Raw genomic sequence first — 15,880 nt, forward strand, 5'->3', positions numbered from 1 at the left:
AGTACTTTACCTTATAAGAGAGCAGGAGAAAGGGAAGCAGAACTGAAGGAGAAAACCAGTATTAATCATATGATCTGGACAGTGATCGTTTATCTGTGAGCAGCATCTAAATACATGCAGCCTGACAGAACCTGCAAACATTTACTTGCATGATAATTTTTTGGCATCTATGAAAAGTCACCTTCTGATTGCTTCTATGAATAGTGTTTTCAGGACAAACAATGCAGGTTTACTTTGGCTTAGTGTGCACAGGGCAGGGGGATACTAGACAGTACCTAATGTTATCAGGAAATTAATGCAAATGTATTCAAACTGCAGATATTTTATTGCCCTCCTTTTCTTTCTCTTCCGATACATAACTTACTTTCTAAGATGATAAATCCAAGAAGTCAATTTGTCATGCTCCTGTCTGTGTGATTTTTGTCCTGCTTGGAGGTTTTTAGTACAATTCCATTTGAGTTCACTACAGTTAAAGAGAATCAACTTTAAATTAAGAATCTTTTTTATTTCAGCGGCCCAAAGTCAATCATTGAAACAAACAAAACCCTTTACTGTTTTCAGATTTTTTTTTTACTGTCTGTACATTTGTCCCTTGAGGTATCAGGTGAGGCAAAGTTGTATTTTGATCATATTCAGGAAGTTCGCATTTATCATATTCAGGAAGTTCTTATGTAATCATGTAAATATTTGGTATCTAGTCTAAGTTAATCATTCAGACTTCTTTTGTAGTCATTAGAGAAAAACGAAACAAAACAGCAACCTACAGAAGAAGGTTGAAATCAATAAGAAATGAGAAAATTATGTTGGTTTGGATGAATTTGGTTCTTGTGTTACTGTTCTTTCTCTCTCATTCACCAGAATGTTTCTCCCCAAAATAGCCATTGATTGTTAAGGTTTCCCTTTTCTCATGCCCAAGGCTGAGGTACACTGCCCTCATCATCTTGATGCCTCAGGTTTTAGGTTTCATGTTTTATATTTTTCAGATTCTGCACTGCTTTAGTGTGTAATTCTGAGCTTCATAGTAGGGGATGGTAAGCTCTCTCCACAGAGTAGGAAGACAAAACGATTCCTTCTCTAGCTGGGGACCAAAGACAAATGATCCAAATCTCAGGCCCAAGAGCATAAACAACGTGGATTAAAGAGAGAAAAACAAGAAGGATGGGACTTCATGGGCTGGAGCTGTAATTGGACAATTAACTCCAATATGCTAATGGACCAAAACCTTTAAAAGTGTGAGACCCTGTGACTGGTCGTGCATTTTGTGACCATTTCGGTTCACCTTGGGTGCAGCCGTGGCTGGGCTCTTGTGCTGCCCAAGGTGGATCTATGGGGGCCTTCCAATAAATACCTACTTTGGTTTTTAGCTCCATCTAGTCTCTGTTCTAGGTTAGCCTTCACAAGGCATCAGTGTTTTAGACCTGAAGAAGTTGATGCATTTTCTTGCAGTGCAGGATTTGTGACCATTTCGTCTGGTGCAAGGAGCACTGAAGGATGGACTTCTCTGTGTGTATTTTATCTCAGAAGCTGTAAATCGTTAATCATTTGCTCTGCATTGTTCTATTTCTAGACAAGCATGCACTGATTTGTCATGATAAAGGGGCAGGCCATCGATAGGCAGTGACAAGTCTGGGACAGCCCACTTTGCCTCCTGGGAGGAGACTCGGGAATTAGGCTTCTGAGCATAGCGTCCTCATATCTGCATGATCTCTTTCTTGTAGCACATGGGAAACAGAATGAAGTACTAAAGGGACAGTGTAGTTCCCCAGATTCCAGCATGTTTCCTTTGTTATGAAATGTGTTGAGAATTCTTTTGGAGGACCTATTTTGGAACATGAAGTGGCATTGATGTACAGAATTTAACTGTAGGAGAGATGAAAGTAGTTGTGACATGACCAAAGCTGGAGTAAAGGAAGTGCAGTATGGCAAGCAAGTATAACCATGAATTTAATACACCAGTTATGCACCTAAGCTGCATCTAGGTGGGAATGAAGAGCCTAAATTCAAAATCTTAATTCAGGAAAATTCAGCCAAGCTCATATTCAGATATTTTCCCAGATCTAAACTGTACTATTGGAAAACTCGGCACAGTTCTTAGTTTCTCTTTGCATTGGGTTGGCTGCCTAAGGTGTATTGGCACGCAGAACAAAATGATTTCTCTTCCTAAGTTCTTTGGTGAGCCTAATATGTATGGTCAGGCATTACCAACATGCCCCAAATTGTCTGTGATAGCTGTAAAAAAAAAAAAAAAAAAAAAAAAAGACAGAAGGATAATTCCTGAAAAATGCTCAAAAGTTGCTGGATATTTGTGCTTTCCTCAGTTCTGCCTCAGGATTCCTGGTGTTGGAACACCTGGCTGGTGTTGCCAAACTGAGGATGACATTTCTGAAGATGATTGTCCATGCTCTAGGTTGGTTTATAATACCAGGACTAGAGCCCAAGCGTCTGAACTTCTAGGTCATTTCTCACCCTGAGCTAATATTTTAACAGTTTTTGAAATTTTACGTGCAGCCAACTGGTAAATATGATAAATTTGGAGACTTTATTTCTGAAGTTGTTTGGAAAGTTGAGAATTGATTCTTAATGCTTTAATACTCTATTTTATGCCAGTGGTTCTCTGTTTGTTTTATTGGTGTTGAGACTTGAAGAGTCAGAGTGATGCAGAGAAAAATCAGGTCAACAGACACTGGTCAGTGACAATAAAATCCAGTGTTGTGTAAAGTGTTTTAATTCTCAGGCTAATGATACTCACATAGCAAGAGTAGATTTGATAATTTTTGTAGCACAAATGGAAAAGAAAGATCGCTATCACTAGATTGTAGTGTCTTCCGTGATAATATTTAGGCATTACAATTAATTGCCATCAAAAATACATAAAATAAGTTTAAATTATTTATTCTACACTAAATATGTATCTGATGTAAGAGACCTCTTCTTCTAGGAACTTTTAGTGCCAGTAAACCACCCAGTAACCCAGTATGGAATAGCAAACAGAGCTGAGCAAGAGGAGCAGCTATGAGAGATCATTTAATGAAACTAGAAGTTATTAGAATAAATGTTAGTTTTTATAACTGATAAACAGTTTGTAAAAATATAAATATGAAAATATACTGTGAAGTGCTATGAAGGTGAAGCTATTTAAGGGAACTAGTCAAAATATGTCTTGTATAATAGTGAAAGCCCTATTTAATAAACACCAGCTAAAGGACTTAAACCTGTTGAAAATATTTTTCATTCAATGTGAGTTCAAAAGGTCACTATTTGGCATTCCTCCTCACAGCCAAATCTACTGAAGTTAGCATGCCTTTAGTAAACAAATGCTGATTAAAAGCTATTCAGATCTGTCTCTATTTGCTTTGTCACAATCACATTGTAGATATTTTCTTTCTACAGCAATCAAATTCATGCCATCTATTTAATGGAGCTAAAATGGATTGTGCATTAGGCAGCATTGCTTTATACGAAAGAGAAACACTAAAGCATGTGTACCTGTAAAATAGAGTGATTTAAATGAATTATACAATAAGCCTAAACGGTTAGATGGAACCTGAATTAGAATACTACCTTGAACATTAAAATGCCTTTAACTTGTTTTTTTCTTTTTAACAAACATACATTAACTGAATTTGATAGTAATTCTGAAAGACAGGTAAGTGTTGTTACAAACATATAGCAGATGGTTAAGCTGACATAAATGGAGGGTGAGAGATTTGTTCAAGGTCAGAGAGCAAGTGCCCAGGAGTTCTGACATATAGTTAGCTCCCTGTTCTGATCATGAAACAAATCTCCTTTGTTCTACATATTTGCACATTACACTTTAAATGAATAGCCATATTATTTTGCTTGTGATTCCAAAATACAAGTACAGGACATACAGAAGAGACACAATCTATGATTTTTGCCTTTAAATTAATGCAATTTTTGTTCAAGGAAAAGGGCACAGAGTTACATGCTGAGAGCACTTGCATCATCCTCTGCTACAGTGAGTAGTTTGCTGTAGAGATAAGTGGATGACTGTGTTTGATTTCTATCCTGTTGCCACTTCCTGTCCCATACCTGCAGTGTGCCAATTTTAATCTGTCAGGAATCTAAATACCCTTCAGGTTTGGTTTGCTGATTGAATCCTTCCTTGCTTGAACCTCCAGTTTCTATACTGGACCTGTAGGAGGCTGACACAGTATTTTATTGAGTATTTTAGTCATCTTGACTTTTCTGCCTTTTTACCTGGAAGCAAAGATTTGTCTTCTTTTTTTCTCTTTTCTGCATATCCAAATACATTAATTGCTAAGTTCTGTTAGAACCTCCCATTATCTGAAAGAGATAGTGTTGTAATCATGAGATGTTTCATAACTGAAAGTTCAATATAAACAAGTAGGTTTTATCTATTTTTTTCCTATCTGAGTGAATGCAAACAAGGGAATTCTTATACTTTTTCCCCACTTTTGGCCAAGTTCTAAATGGTCATCTTGATGAATAAATATGGCAAGTCTAGTTTAAACATGGAGTGAGTGACTGCAGAAGGTTTATTTATTTTAATGGCTTTCTATTCAGATTAAATATAAACAGAAAAGTATAAAAATTATCTCTTAAATCCAAACCAGAGTTTTGGCTGAGCTTATGAAGTCTGAAGCATCTGGACTTCAAACATACAAACAAACAAATATCTCTTTTGCATATGAAATCCATTTGAAATAACTTCCTCCAGCTATTTAATTTTCATTTCAAAGGCTTTTTTGTACATTACAAAGTTCAATCCAAAAAACAACCCGGTCAAATAAGTACCAAACTGTTACCTTCACTTTACATATGGAAGTCAGAGAGTTTATGTGACAAGTCTAAAAAAGCAAAATACCACAGAACAGGATTTAGAACTGAGAGGACTCTAATCCACCAGGCTGTACTCGGCCCACTGAACATGACTTTTATTGTGCACCCAAATACCAGCTGGTGATCACTTGAAGATTGATGGTAGCATGCAGCTCTGGAATGTGCTCCTAAATTCACTCTTTGTGTCAGTCTTCATGGTGCGAAAAAGAGTGAAAAACGTTTGTGTTCTGTGTGTTTAAACAGCAATTGTGCTGCCCACTGAGCATGGCTGCATGCAGGCTTGGAGCACTCCTGCTCCCAGGAGCCAGCAGTGGGGACAGCCATATCCTATAAATGACACCTAGCAATGACAGAGACAAATCCATACAGAAAAAAACCTAAGTTTAAATAAAATAATTTTCACTGCACACATACTTGGAAATATTTTATTTTTATTTAAAGTTGACATTTAAACAAAACTCACCCTGTGTCTTAATTAATTTAATATTGAAAAAATGTTGTATTTAATATGAAACTCATAACAGTCCATGATGTTCAGCAACACAAGCAGAAAACAGTGATGATGAAATTAATAATTTCCAGTTGTGTCCAACCACTGAAGTCCTCTGGGGGATGTGGCCAAACCCTATATTCAATGAAGCAGGTTGGGTCATAACAGTAATTTGGGGGGAAAAAAAAAAAAAGTAAAACCACTTAATGTGCAATCTGATGAAACCACATGGCTGTTCCTCCAATGAGATTGAATGTATTTAATATACCAGAAAAAGCTATTTCAAGAGGAAAAAAAGAACCAACTGCTCAGGCATTTAAAGATAGGCTTGACCTTTGCTTTTCTCCCAAACCAAACTTTACTTGGCTTCAGAAAGCATCCCAAACACCCACGTCCAGAAAGCAGCTTGCTTCCTGTCAATGGAAAAGGTTGGGTGGCCTTGCAGCTGCAAAATAAAATTAAATCCAAGAGCTCAAATTAGGGTACAAGGGGCAGTACACTGGGTACTCTACTGAAGCATACAGAACAACAAATAAATAGAGGAAAATGAATTAAGAATATTGTGGAAAAGTATTCTATTATTCTAAAATTTCTGTAAATAGAAATAGCAATGGAAGATTTGGATAAATGCAGTTGTGGCATGACTGTGGAATCGAGCGTGGCTGTTGCTTTTGGTGAAATTTGTTATCTCCAATATAATGACCCTTCTGGCATCGTGTTGAATTAGGGGTTCATGGAAGGTTCACTGAGCAGGGGATGCCATTTGTTGACCTCCAGCTGCTTTGTTTTCTCACACAGTCGAGTGAGAATAAGTGTTTCTTTTATCCTTCCCAGATGTAAGGCAGAGCTTGCTAACTATCTTGACTTGTTATATAGAGATGATTATCTGATATGTAGACAAGAGTATGTAGACACCAGGTATATGCATCCCATTGACATACTGATACTGAGGAATCAAGAAAACACACCAAAAAAGAAGCAGTGGTTTACCTATTTGTGTGTGATACCCACCACGCCATAAACTTCTTTGCTTGATTTTGCTATGGGCAACTTGGCTGTTTTTATGAATATCCCAGTAAATTCAAATTCTTTTAATGTATAAAAATACTGCCCTTTAGTTCAGCGGTCAAGTGAAACAAATTTATTACTGTAATTCTTTTGAATGAGAAATACCGCCTTCCAAAGTTTGTTCAGCTCATAACTGGGTAAATTTTACATTATTTTAATGGAGAATGAATGAAAGCTAAGCAATGGGATTTAGCTTGATCTCTTTATGCCTGATGTTTGCCTGATAGCTAATCCTAATTTGATTAAATTGATAATAATAATAATGAAACTGTAACCAAGCCTGCATATACTAAATTGCCCTATTTTGTACAGAGTAGTGGTGAGAAGTGACTAGTGAAGGTAGGAACAATATGTTTTAAGGAGATCTGTGGATAAAGTAGCATGGCTGAAGTTGCAGTACAGTTGGTAACATCAATAAAGGCAAGGATTATTGCAGCAGGGGCAATAATGCCAATTGTAGACATAGAGCGATTTGCTGATTCTCTGGGGAGGTTGCTCTTTGAGGGAGAGAAAGGAATATAATGGAAAGGGTTCCTCTGCCTTGCTAGAGTGAAGTGAGTTCTTACTTTATTAGAGAAGCCATAATGAAATTTTTCAGTGGATGAGCTGTGTTTTCTCAATGAGTTTTTTATTAGCTCTGGTAACAAATAATTTGGCAGCTTAGTGAAAATATGCTCAGAGAGAAAAGGACAACATGTGAGCTGATGTTAAGAGCTTTTTCAGTCTGAAAAGAAGTTGGGAGTCTGCTATCATAGTTTCATTATTTCAGGTGTTGATTATTCTGAAATATTTGATAGATCTTCACTGCAGTTTGTTGTCACAGTTGTTGGTACATTAGCGAAGATGTATTAACATCTCAAAACTTCATACTGCTACTTCCCAGTAGCTGTCAGTTTTGCAAAAGCCAAATTGTGTCTTTATTGACTGCAGACTACCTCAATACATCTGCAAAGTACTCACTTAGATTGAACAGAAAGACAAATTTTCAAAGAAAGACAATTCTAGCAGTAAAACAACCTACCTTTGACCCAACCTTACTTACACTCTCCCTGTTCCTTTCTTTCCCTTCCCAATATTTAAAGATGCCTCAGCTGACATCATCTGACCTGTTTGTGGGGAGTAAATAGTCAGGTACTTAAACCTAAGCCTTAAAAGGTTTGTTTTTGTCACAAAAGAAATAGCCTGAATGGGATGCAAAATTAAAGAGAAGTCTGCTCAGACCTTGTTTTCCCAGTGGCAAATGGGATGAAGATGTATGATTTGGAAAAACAGTTCCCAGATCTCATGTTGTTAGGCAGTTCTCACTTGGACACTATCACAAGCTTTAAGCTTAATTAATTTTTTGAGCAGACAATTACAATAATTCACATTCTTCCATTTCTCTTATCTCTCCGTAAATTTGTATCAAAGCGTTTCAGTGTCTGCACACAGTCAGGGGTTTAGCTGTCCAGTTAGTCTGATTGCTGCTTGGAACATTTCTCTGTGTGCCTGAGCATCACAGGAAGAAGTGCAGCCGTTCTTCCAGTGTTGTGTTTGGTGGCCCACTAGAAAAAAAAAAAGAAGAGAGAAAACACAAGAGTTTACAATTAAGAGATATACTTCTCCCAGAAGAAGTAAAACTATGTGGAATCTGTCTGACTTCTCCGGGGTGCGGCTTTTTTTTCCCCACTCTGTCTCAAAAATAATGTCATACTTGGCAACAAAAAGCTTCTCACTCCTGTATCTGGAAAACACAAACATCTCGAGATTAGTGCCAATGGCAGAGCCACTGTGTGCACCCAGGCTGAGCTTCTGCAGCCTTTGGGCAGTGTGGCAAGGGTGCTCTCTCTCCATGGGTTTTGGAAAGCAACCAAAGGGTAAATTCTATGTAACTGTGCAGACTTTGAAGTATGCAGCTCTTGGAGAGCAGCTTTCATGCTGCAGAGCTGTTGTACACAAGCTTTTTACACACAAGGCTTGGAAGAGACTGGCTCCCATCTGACATGGATAACTCAGCTGCAGTAATCTTAAACCCAGTCAGCCTGTCTTTACGGCTCTCCATGCTTTCCAAAGTTGTCCCTTTTGTTTTGGGATCAAAAATGAGAACAAGGCCTGGACAGGATATTAATGAGCAGAAAAGAACAAGGTAATATTTGAAAAATAGATTATCTTCTGTAAAGTTCTGTAGAATGGCAGTATTTGTAGTATCTTCTGAAATAATGCATGCAAATTGCATTTATATAAAATTATAACTGCATGCTACTTGCTAAAAAAAGGAAACCTACTTTCCAGTGTTTTTATTGAAATGCCTATACAGACTTCAGAGGAGTTATTCGAGGTTTACAATGAGGTAAATGGAGAAATAACCTGAAGTTATTATGCCCAGAAGTGTCTACAACCTAGTGAGACTAGATGGCTGGAGGGTGTGGGTGGTCTTGCATAATGCTCAATGAAGGAATCTCAGTACTGGAATATTTGGCAAGACTTAGGATAGCTGTGTAACTGCAGCTTGGAAACACTGACACATTTTTCCTCTTTCTTTTGGAGTGGGTTTTCTGTTGTGGAATGTGGTGTGATTTCACATGACAGTATCTGTGAAAATGAAATCATATCTCTTCCTCATAATTTGAAGCTTCGCTAAAGAGGCATGGAACATCGTGGGGTGTCTTGGGTTGATAAGTGCGCCACAAAGCCATGTTAATACATTTTGCCACACATGAGTAAGTGGCTTTCTCTTCTCGTGTGTTTGCTTTTGCTTAGAAAGCACATTCCTTCTGCACAAAACTGGCAGCTGCCCACACCTCAGAGGATCTGCCCCTCCTTTTTCCTTCAAAGTACTAAATAAAAGATGAAAAACTCTGTTACAGATTTCAGTCATTTTAATAAAACAGCACTCTGTCATGAATTATTTCCCTTTTGGTATAACTTTTAAAAAGGCAGTTAATACTCGATTGCGATTTTTTTTTTCAAGTCTGTGAGTTACAGGGATTTCAGGAGTTCTTTCTATCTTGCAAATTGTGAAGAAAAAAAAAAGACCCACCTACTGACATATGTGAATGCTCTGCTTAAGGTCAACTGTTAACTGGTATGTCTTTTCCTATCAACACATGGTCCCCTTCACAAAGAGCTATTGAGTGTTTTACTGCTCCTAATGTATATGTTGAGCTGCTCAAGGTGACAAATTGTTCTTCAGACAAGCTAGAGCCACCTCTGAGCCTGATTCTCCGAAGACTTCACCTTGGTGTTCTGATTTCCCTTTGTGAAAGACTTCATTATCTCAGTCCAGTAATGTTTAAATTTCACTCTCAACTCACGTAGCAAGTACACCCACAAGTATTCAAGGTGTATATTTAAACCAGATCATATTTAGATATCATTGACATTTCCTTGTTATTTACTCTCGTTCCAAATGCAGCAATTAAGTTTCCTTCTAGCAGATTATACATTTTAGCTCTGGGCAAAAAGAGAGTTCTGTTTCAGCCTGTTCTTTCTGATCTCCATTCTTCTCTCTTGTTCAAATGATCTTGTTAATTAGTTAGCATGTGATTTTATGAGCACTTGTAAATCTGTTTTCTCCCCTTTCACTTGCTCTTTATTTTTTTTAATAAAAATACAATTAAACCCCTTTCAGATGGATACAGAAGCAAGCAAGTGTGCACATCTCTGATTTGTAGTGCTTATGAAGCTATTACCTCCTATATAAAAATACAGATTTCATCATAACAGCATTAAAGAAAAGCATAAAAACTGTCATGCATGAAGAAGAGATAAAGAGATAAAGAAAAGGTCAGAGGTCCATCTGAGCCTTTTTGGGCCCTGTGTGGTTAAGGCACACAAGGGACTGACCAGTAGCACATGTGGCTACTTATGGCTCTTTGGTGAGAGACTGTGTCCCCATTCATAATGGGATTCACTTGAGAATGGCTGAGGGATGAGTTTTGGTTTGAACACGGCATGAGCAGTGGCAAAATGCTTCAGCAGCTCCCTTATCTCAACCCCTTCAGCAGAAGGAATCAATACATATATCTTCAAAGAAAAGGAATATTGACAGTGCAAAGGTGACTCATTCTGAAGTTTTGAAAAGAAATATTCTGGTTTTACTTTTCTCTTTCCGTACATGAAATTGAAAAAGTAGTCACTGGTATTCTCAGACTTGCAGTATTATAGCAGACTATGTCCACAAGTACTGTGTAAACTATAAAAATGATGCATTTATTTCCTCAATGTCTTTACACTAAAAAAAAAAGTAAAATAAAGCCAAGAAAACAATAATTAAAAATGTTTGATTCTTATGAAATCTGATATTGTTTAACTAAATCTTTTCCAGTCATTTCTGCTACAATGTTACAAAACAGAGGGATTTGTAAATACAAAGCAGAAAGGAAAGTATTTAAACTAAAATAGAGCAGTCCTTTTCTTCTGGCTGATTTTTTTTTGGTTTGGGGGTTTTTTAATGATTTTTGGTAACTTTGCGAAGACCTCAGATATCATTCACATTCTTAAAATACATAACAACTCCATTCAATGGTAGCAACATTATGTGTAGTGTCTGTATGTCCAATTTACTTTTTCACCTGTTTTCACATGACCTGTGGGCAAAAGGGGACCATTTCCATCTGATGCTATAAGCAAAAACATTGTTCTACTTAAATACTTATTTCTATTAAAAATAAAAAAAAAATAAAAAGGAAATTGGTTTCATTCCAGTTCCTAGAAGGTGAGATTTTACATTGCAGTTTCACATTTGGCATGGGCTGGCATATTTGTTGGCACAAACTCAAGGCTTAATGAGGCTTAAGAGAGTTTTACAGCCTCCATAATCAGAGGCTAACATTGAGCTTGCTGCTGCGTGTACACAAGGCGTGTGATTTGTGCTCTCCACACCCCATGAGAACATAATATAAAACAGCATTGTATTGCTGACTTCCACATCACTAGGGCTACATAAAATCCATGCCAGTTTGAGCAGCAGAGGTTCCCTGGGGAGGTGGAGCCCATCTTCCTGGAAAGCTGTGTTTGTGCCCATCTCTGTGGTGCTGTGTGTGAATGGATTGCTGTGCTTTACTCCCTGCTTGTTTCTGAAGCACAGACACCAAATCTCTGCTTTGCTCTGAACTTCCCCATAAACAGCCTTCTGAGACTGAAGCCTTATGCCAGCAGGAAAGAGGAGGAAAGCATATTATTTCTTGCACTCTCCCTCAGGGGATCCTAAATTAAAAGCTTGACAGACCATCCTGAGCATGCTGAAAGAAGCCCTGCTAGGCTGGAAATCCAGGCATGGTGGAGTGCAGGCATGTCTGCATGCAGTGTCTCACGTGTCATGGTGTATCCACAGTTTATCAGTGGATTAATTCCGTGCTTTGAACTTAGGCTAGGGATGCTTGCATGCCAGGGCTGTAGCTTACCAAACCCTGCAACATAAAGATAGTTCTTGATTGTGTTGAAATCATTCTTGATGATGTAGAGCGTTCAGTTATAAGTGGTTATGTGAGTCTGCAAGAAGGAAGTTATATTTTGGGAAGGTCCTACTAAAAATTGCATTAATTTCAGTAACAAATGTATCAAGCATCCTTTTAAGATGTCAACCAAGGAAGTCTCTTAGGCTCTTGCCTCTGTGTATAAGAGATTATTATAGTCCTTAGTCTTGGAGAGTCAGGCTGTTTTCAACATTGTGCTTCCAGCAAATTTGAATTAAGGAGTGATGAAAGTTTGAGGCTGAATGATTAAATAAGACATTCAGAGGACTACCTGATGGATCTAGCTCGTTTATCCTTATGCAGGCTGGACAATTTGGTTATAATAGGCTGTGTGAGATAACTGCACCTCCCTGGATACCCTGTTTCTAATAGCTGAAATTGTTTTGTTTTGGTGAGTATGTTTAGCTTTGTTACAAAGGCTTTTGTGCTGTCAGCAATAGATATTGCACAAATATTGTGTTATTTCTTCTGTGAGAACATGACTTTTTTTTTTCTTTTTCTTTTTCTTTTTTTTTGTGGTGGATTAGAAAGATAATTAAAGAGTAGGATTTAAACTGTCTAATTGCCAGTAAACTGTGTAGAGAGAAAACTCCCAGTCATTGGGATCTCCAAAATGTGCAGTTCAATAATAAGCATAATTCTGGAAAGAGAATTCACTGAAGCTTTTGTTTCTTCATTAAAGCAAACTGTCCTCTAAGATCAGATTTCTTATAATAGGGATCAAGTTGGTATTGGTTTTATCCCTGAGGAAAGGAAAAAATCACCAACTGATGAAGAAAATTGACAAGCAAAGATTATTTTTGTATCATTAAGGATAAAAGTTACTTGTATATTGTTTTATTGTCAAATTTTTAATATTTGGAGAGCTGTCTGTAGCATCATTCCCTATATAGGTTTTACTGCTTTCAGTGTTTGGTTAAATTCTCAAAACACGAAATAGAATTGCTCTGAATGTCAGTAAATGTTTACTTCATTTTTTGCCAAAAACTTTTGTTTGAGAGCAATGAAAGGGAGTGTGGAAGACCATACAGCATCTTTGCAGCCACTGCATTCTCCAAGCAACAACAACTAGATATTAAATCTTAAAAAAATAAAATTTTTCTTGTGTGATTGTGTGGTAAATTTTGTTAAATGAAAATAAAATTTAATTAGTTATAAATTCCCTACCTCCTTTCTTGAGTAGCCCACAGAGTATAATAAGCTGTAAGCTTCAGCATTAAAAGGAATAAAACTAATAAATCAGTGTGAGAGAATTTATTTCACAGCTTTCCTTCCTCTTGTGGATGGTGTTGAGTTTCCATAGTCCAGTAACCTGGCATAAGGTGTTCTTTGCATCAGCAACTCAATGGAGGCAGGTTATTTTTCAGAAGCCTTGGAAAGAATAATACCATTTCAAAGAGGTTAAAACCCCAAGAAAATAATGGATTTTGATGAATGGAACTTGTGGAAATCTGTTGTTGTCTTTGTCTCTTGTTGGAAAGCAATCATCATGATCATGATGATCTTTTACATCAGCCATGGTGTTCTCATTGTCAGCACTGTCAGTCAGTGGGGCACTAAGGAGGGACATTCTGTTGTGCAATCGCATTTACCCTGTGCTGGGTGGGAAACCCTCCCAGTTTATCTGTGCTTTCCTGGTATATCAAATGTACAGTTAGGACGAGGTTCAGTTTCACCTTACAGCTGCCAAGCGTTCTGGTAAAGTTAATGATGCCCCAGGAAAAGGGATGAGCACAAGTGTCTGAGACTGGTTGTGAGAATTTCAGAGGCCAAAGGTACCGGGTGTTAATGGCACTGTGCTGGTGACTGTCCCAGGGGCCTGGGACAATCCTAGCTGAAAGCTCACTGGGAGGAGTTTTTTTAAGTGAAGAAAAAGAGTTGATTACTCAAGCACTAAAAAAAGACTTCTGAAAGTACTGTGAACAATTTTCATATATTCTTAACAAGTTCTTTTTCAGTTTTTAAGGCACAGATTGTAAGTCTTGATTGTGTGTTTATCTTTTGTCAAGGCACAAGATAAATACTATTTGGTTTTTTTTTTGTTTTTTTTAATATTACCATAAATAAGTTCATGTAGGAAACTTAACTCCTGAAAGCTGTCTCACATCTAAATTAATCAGAACACAATTATATTTTAGTAACCGGAGATATATTTTTTTATCTTCCTATGAAACTAGTTAACAATGATAAAAAATTAATTTGAGTTATGTATCATATTTATTAATGCAAATTATATTCTGATAAGTGTTCTTTCAATCATTAGTTCTCTGCTAGACAGGTATGAATCCTAGGACTTCAACTTTTGCCTGCTATTAAAAATGGCTCTCCAAGTAATTAAAAAAATTGTTTTCAGCTAAATATATGTTTTGCAGAACGTGCATACTTTAGGCTCACTTCTTTTGGTACCTTTGTTTTTTGATAGAGCACATATACAGAAATTTTTGCTTTGAGAGTTTTGTTTTATAAAATATCAATATCTTCAGAACACTAATTTTGTATAAGACATTTACTATTTTCCTACTGTTTTCCATAGAGAATGAGGGAGCAAAAAACTTTGCTTTTAAAAAACCTTTAGCAACAGTGACAAGCCGTATTGTCCCAGACAAGGTTTGCAACTGAGAACTGTGGGCTCAGATCTTACATTTATGAATATACATTTTAGCAGAGCTCATTTTCATAAGTACTGTGTATTTATGAATATAATTACACAGTACACAGGGAACACAATTCAATCCTAATATTCATGAAGAAAGAAAGAAGGCATAATTATATGTTAAATATTTTAACAAAGACAAATTGATTATTAAGGTTTTATTTTTCCACTCTCAGCTCTTGAGAAATCTCCCTTCTGTAATTACTGAAAAGTAAAACAGTCTGACTGGGGGCCAAAATATATTGGCCAAACAAAGATGGGAAGGCTGAGCTTTCTTGAAGGCAGCAAGTAGTACTTATATTGCAGTTGCTTATGCTATTCCTGTAACAGGCCTGATCCTGCACTGCTGAGATCAAAGGATGTTTTCACTTCACTTTGTGAAAAAAGTTTTATGTAGAAAAATAGAGCTCCTTCTACAGTTCTGTTAGTTTGGTCCAAACCCGTAAACAAACAACTGAATGAACAGACACATTTAGACTTGACTGAATTTTTTCTTTTAAGCAAGCCACACATGATGATGAAGAACAAAGTGAAATTTGACCTTGAAAATGATAAAAACCTTCTCTTAGTGAAGCCCCCTGTTAGGAAAAGGAGGTAAAATGTTCTTATGTAGTTCTCATTGATCTTGTGGGTTTTCTGCAGTCATAAACTTCAGAATGTATTGAACATATTGATTAATATAATAAGTTATGTTCCTTAAAAGCCAAAGCTGTAAATAATAATATCCATTAAAACAAGAATTAATTAGATGAATGAATAACAGCACTGCCTGTTTTTTATGAGCTATGTCTATCTACTTAATGTACAAAATAATTGTATTCAAACTGGGAGAGAAAACTTCGTTTTACCTCAGCCATTGTATTATTATCTAGTGTTCAGTGAGGCTTTTTCTTCCCTCTCTGGCCCCATTTATGCCCAAAGATATCTTTATTTAGAAAGAATTGCAGGTACGAAGCAAGAAACATGAGTGAACTGCTTTACTATGCTACTGTTTTTACTATTTCAGAGCTGCAAGAAACTAAGACCTCTGAGTATCACAGGATATCCCACAACCCCCTGGATTACAGGATATTGTTGATGGATGAAGATCAGGATCGGATCTATGTGGGGAGTAAAGATCATATTCTGTCTCTGAATATTAACAATATAAGCCAAGACCCCCTCAGTGTAAGTTCAAGTTTCATTTTGAAAATCTGAGGTTGCTTTACTCCATGCTTTTCCTTTTAAGACAAAAAAAAAAAATAGCATTTGATTATTTTACATGGAAGTCCATGCCCACACCTTATTGAATTTTTAGTCTTTCTTTTATGTGTAATGCAGATGAAGTTATACACTGTTCCTCAAACACTGTTTAAAACTGACCTATTTACTCATTTTGAAGCCATATTC

General features: G+C 36.9%; 1 protein-coding gene across 4 annotated transcripts in view; it reads left to right on the top strand.

Annotated features, from left to right (window-relative positions):
- SEMA3C (semaphorin 3C) overlaps positions 1–15,880 on the top strand; it is a 118,433-nt gene that overhangs the window by 51,065 nt on the left and 51,488 nt on the right. For all 4 annotated transcript variants that reach the window (XM_038153082.1, XM_038153085.1, XM_038153083.1 and 1 more), the window contains one exon: positions 15,498–15,658. In XM_038153082.1, the coding sequence (XP_038009010.1) occupies positions 15,498–15,658 (161 nt within the window). The remainder of the gene's footprint in view (positions 1–15,497; positions 15,659–15,880) is intronic.

This window comes from Motacilla alba, chromosome 1A (assembly GCF_015832195.1).
Source record: "Motacilla alba alba isolate MOTALB_02 chromosome 1A, Motacilla_alba_V1.0_pri, whole genome shotgun sequence".
Classification (NCBI taxonomy): Eukaryota; Metazoa; Chordata; class Aves; order Passeriformes; family Motacillidae; genus Motacilla; species Motacilla alba.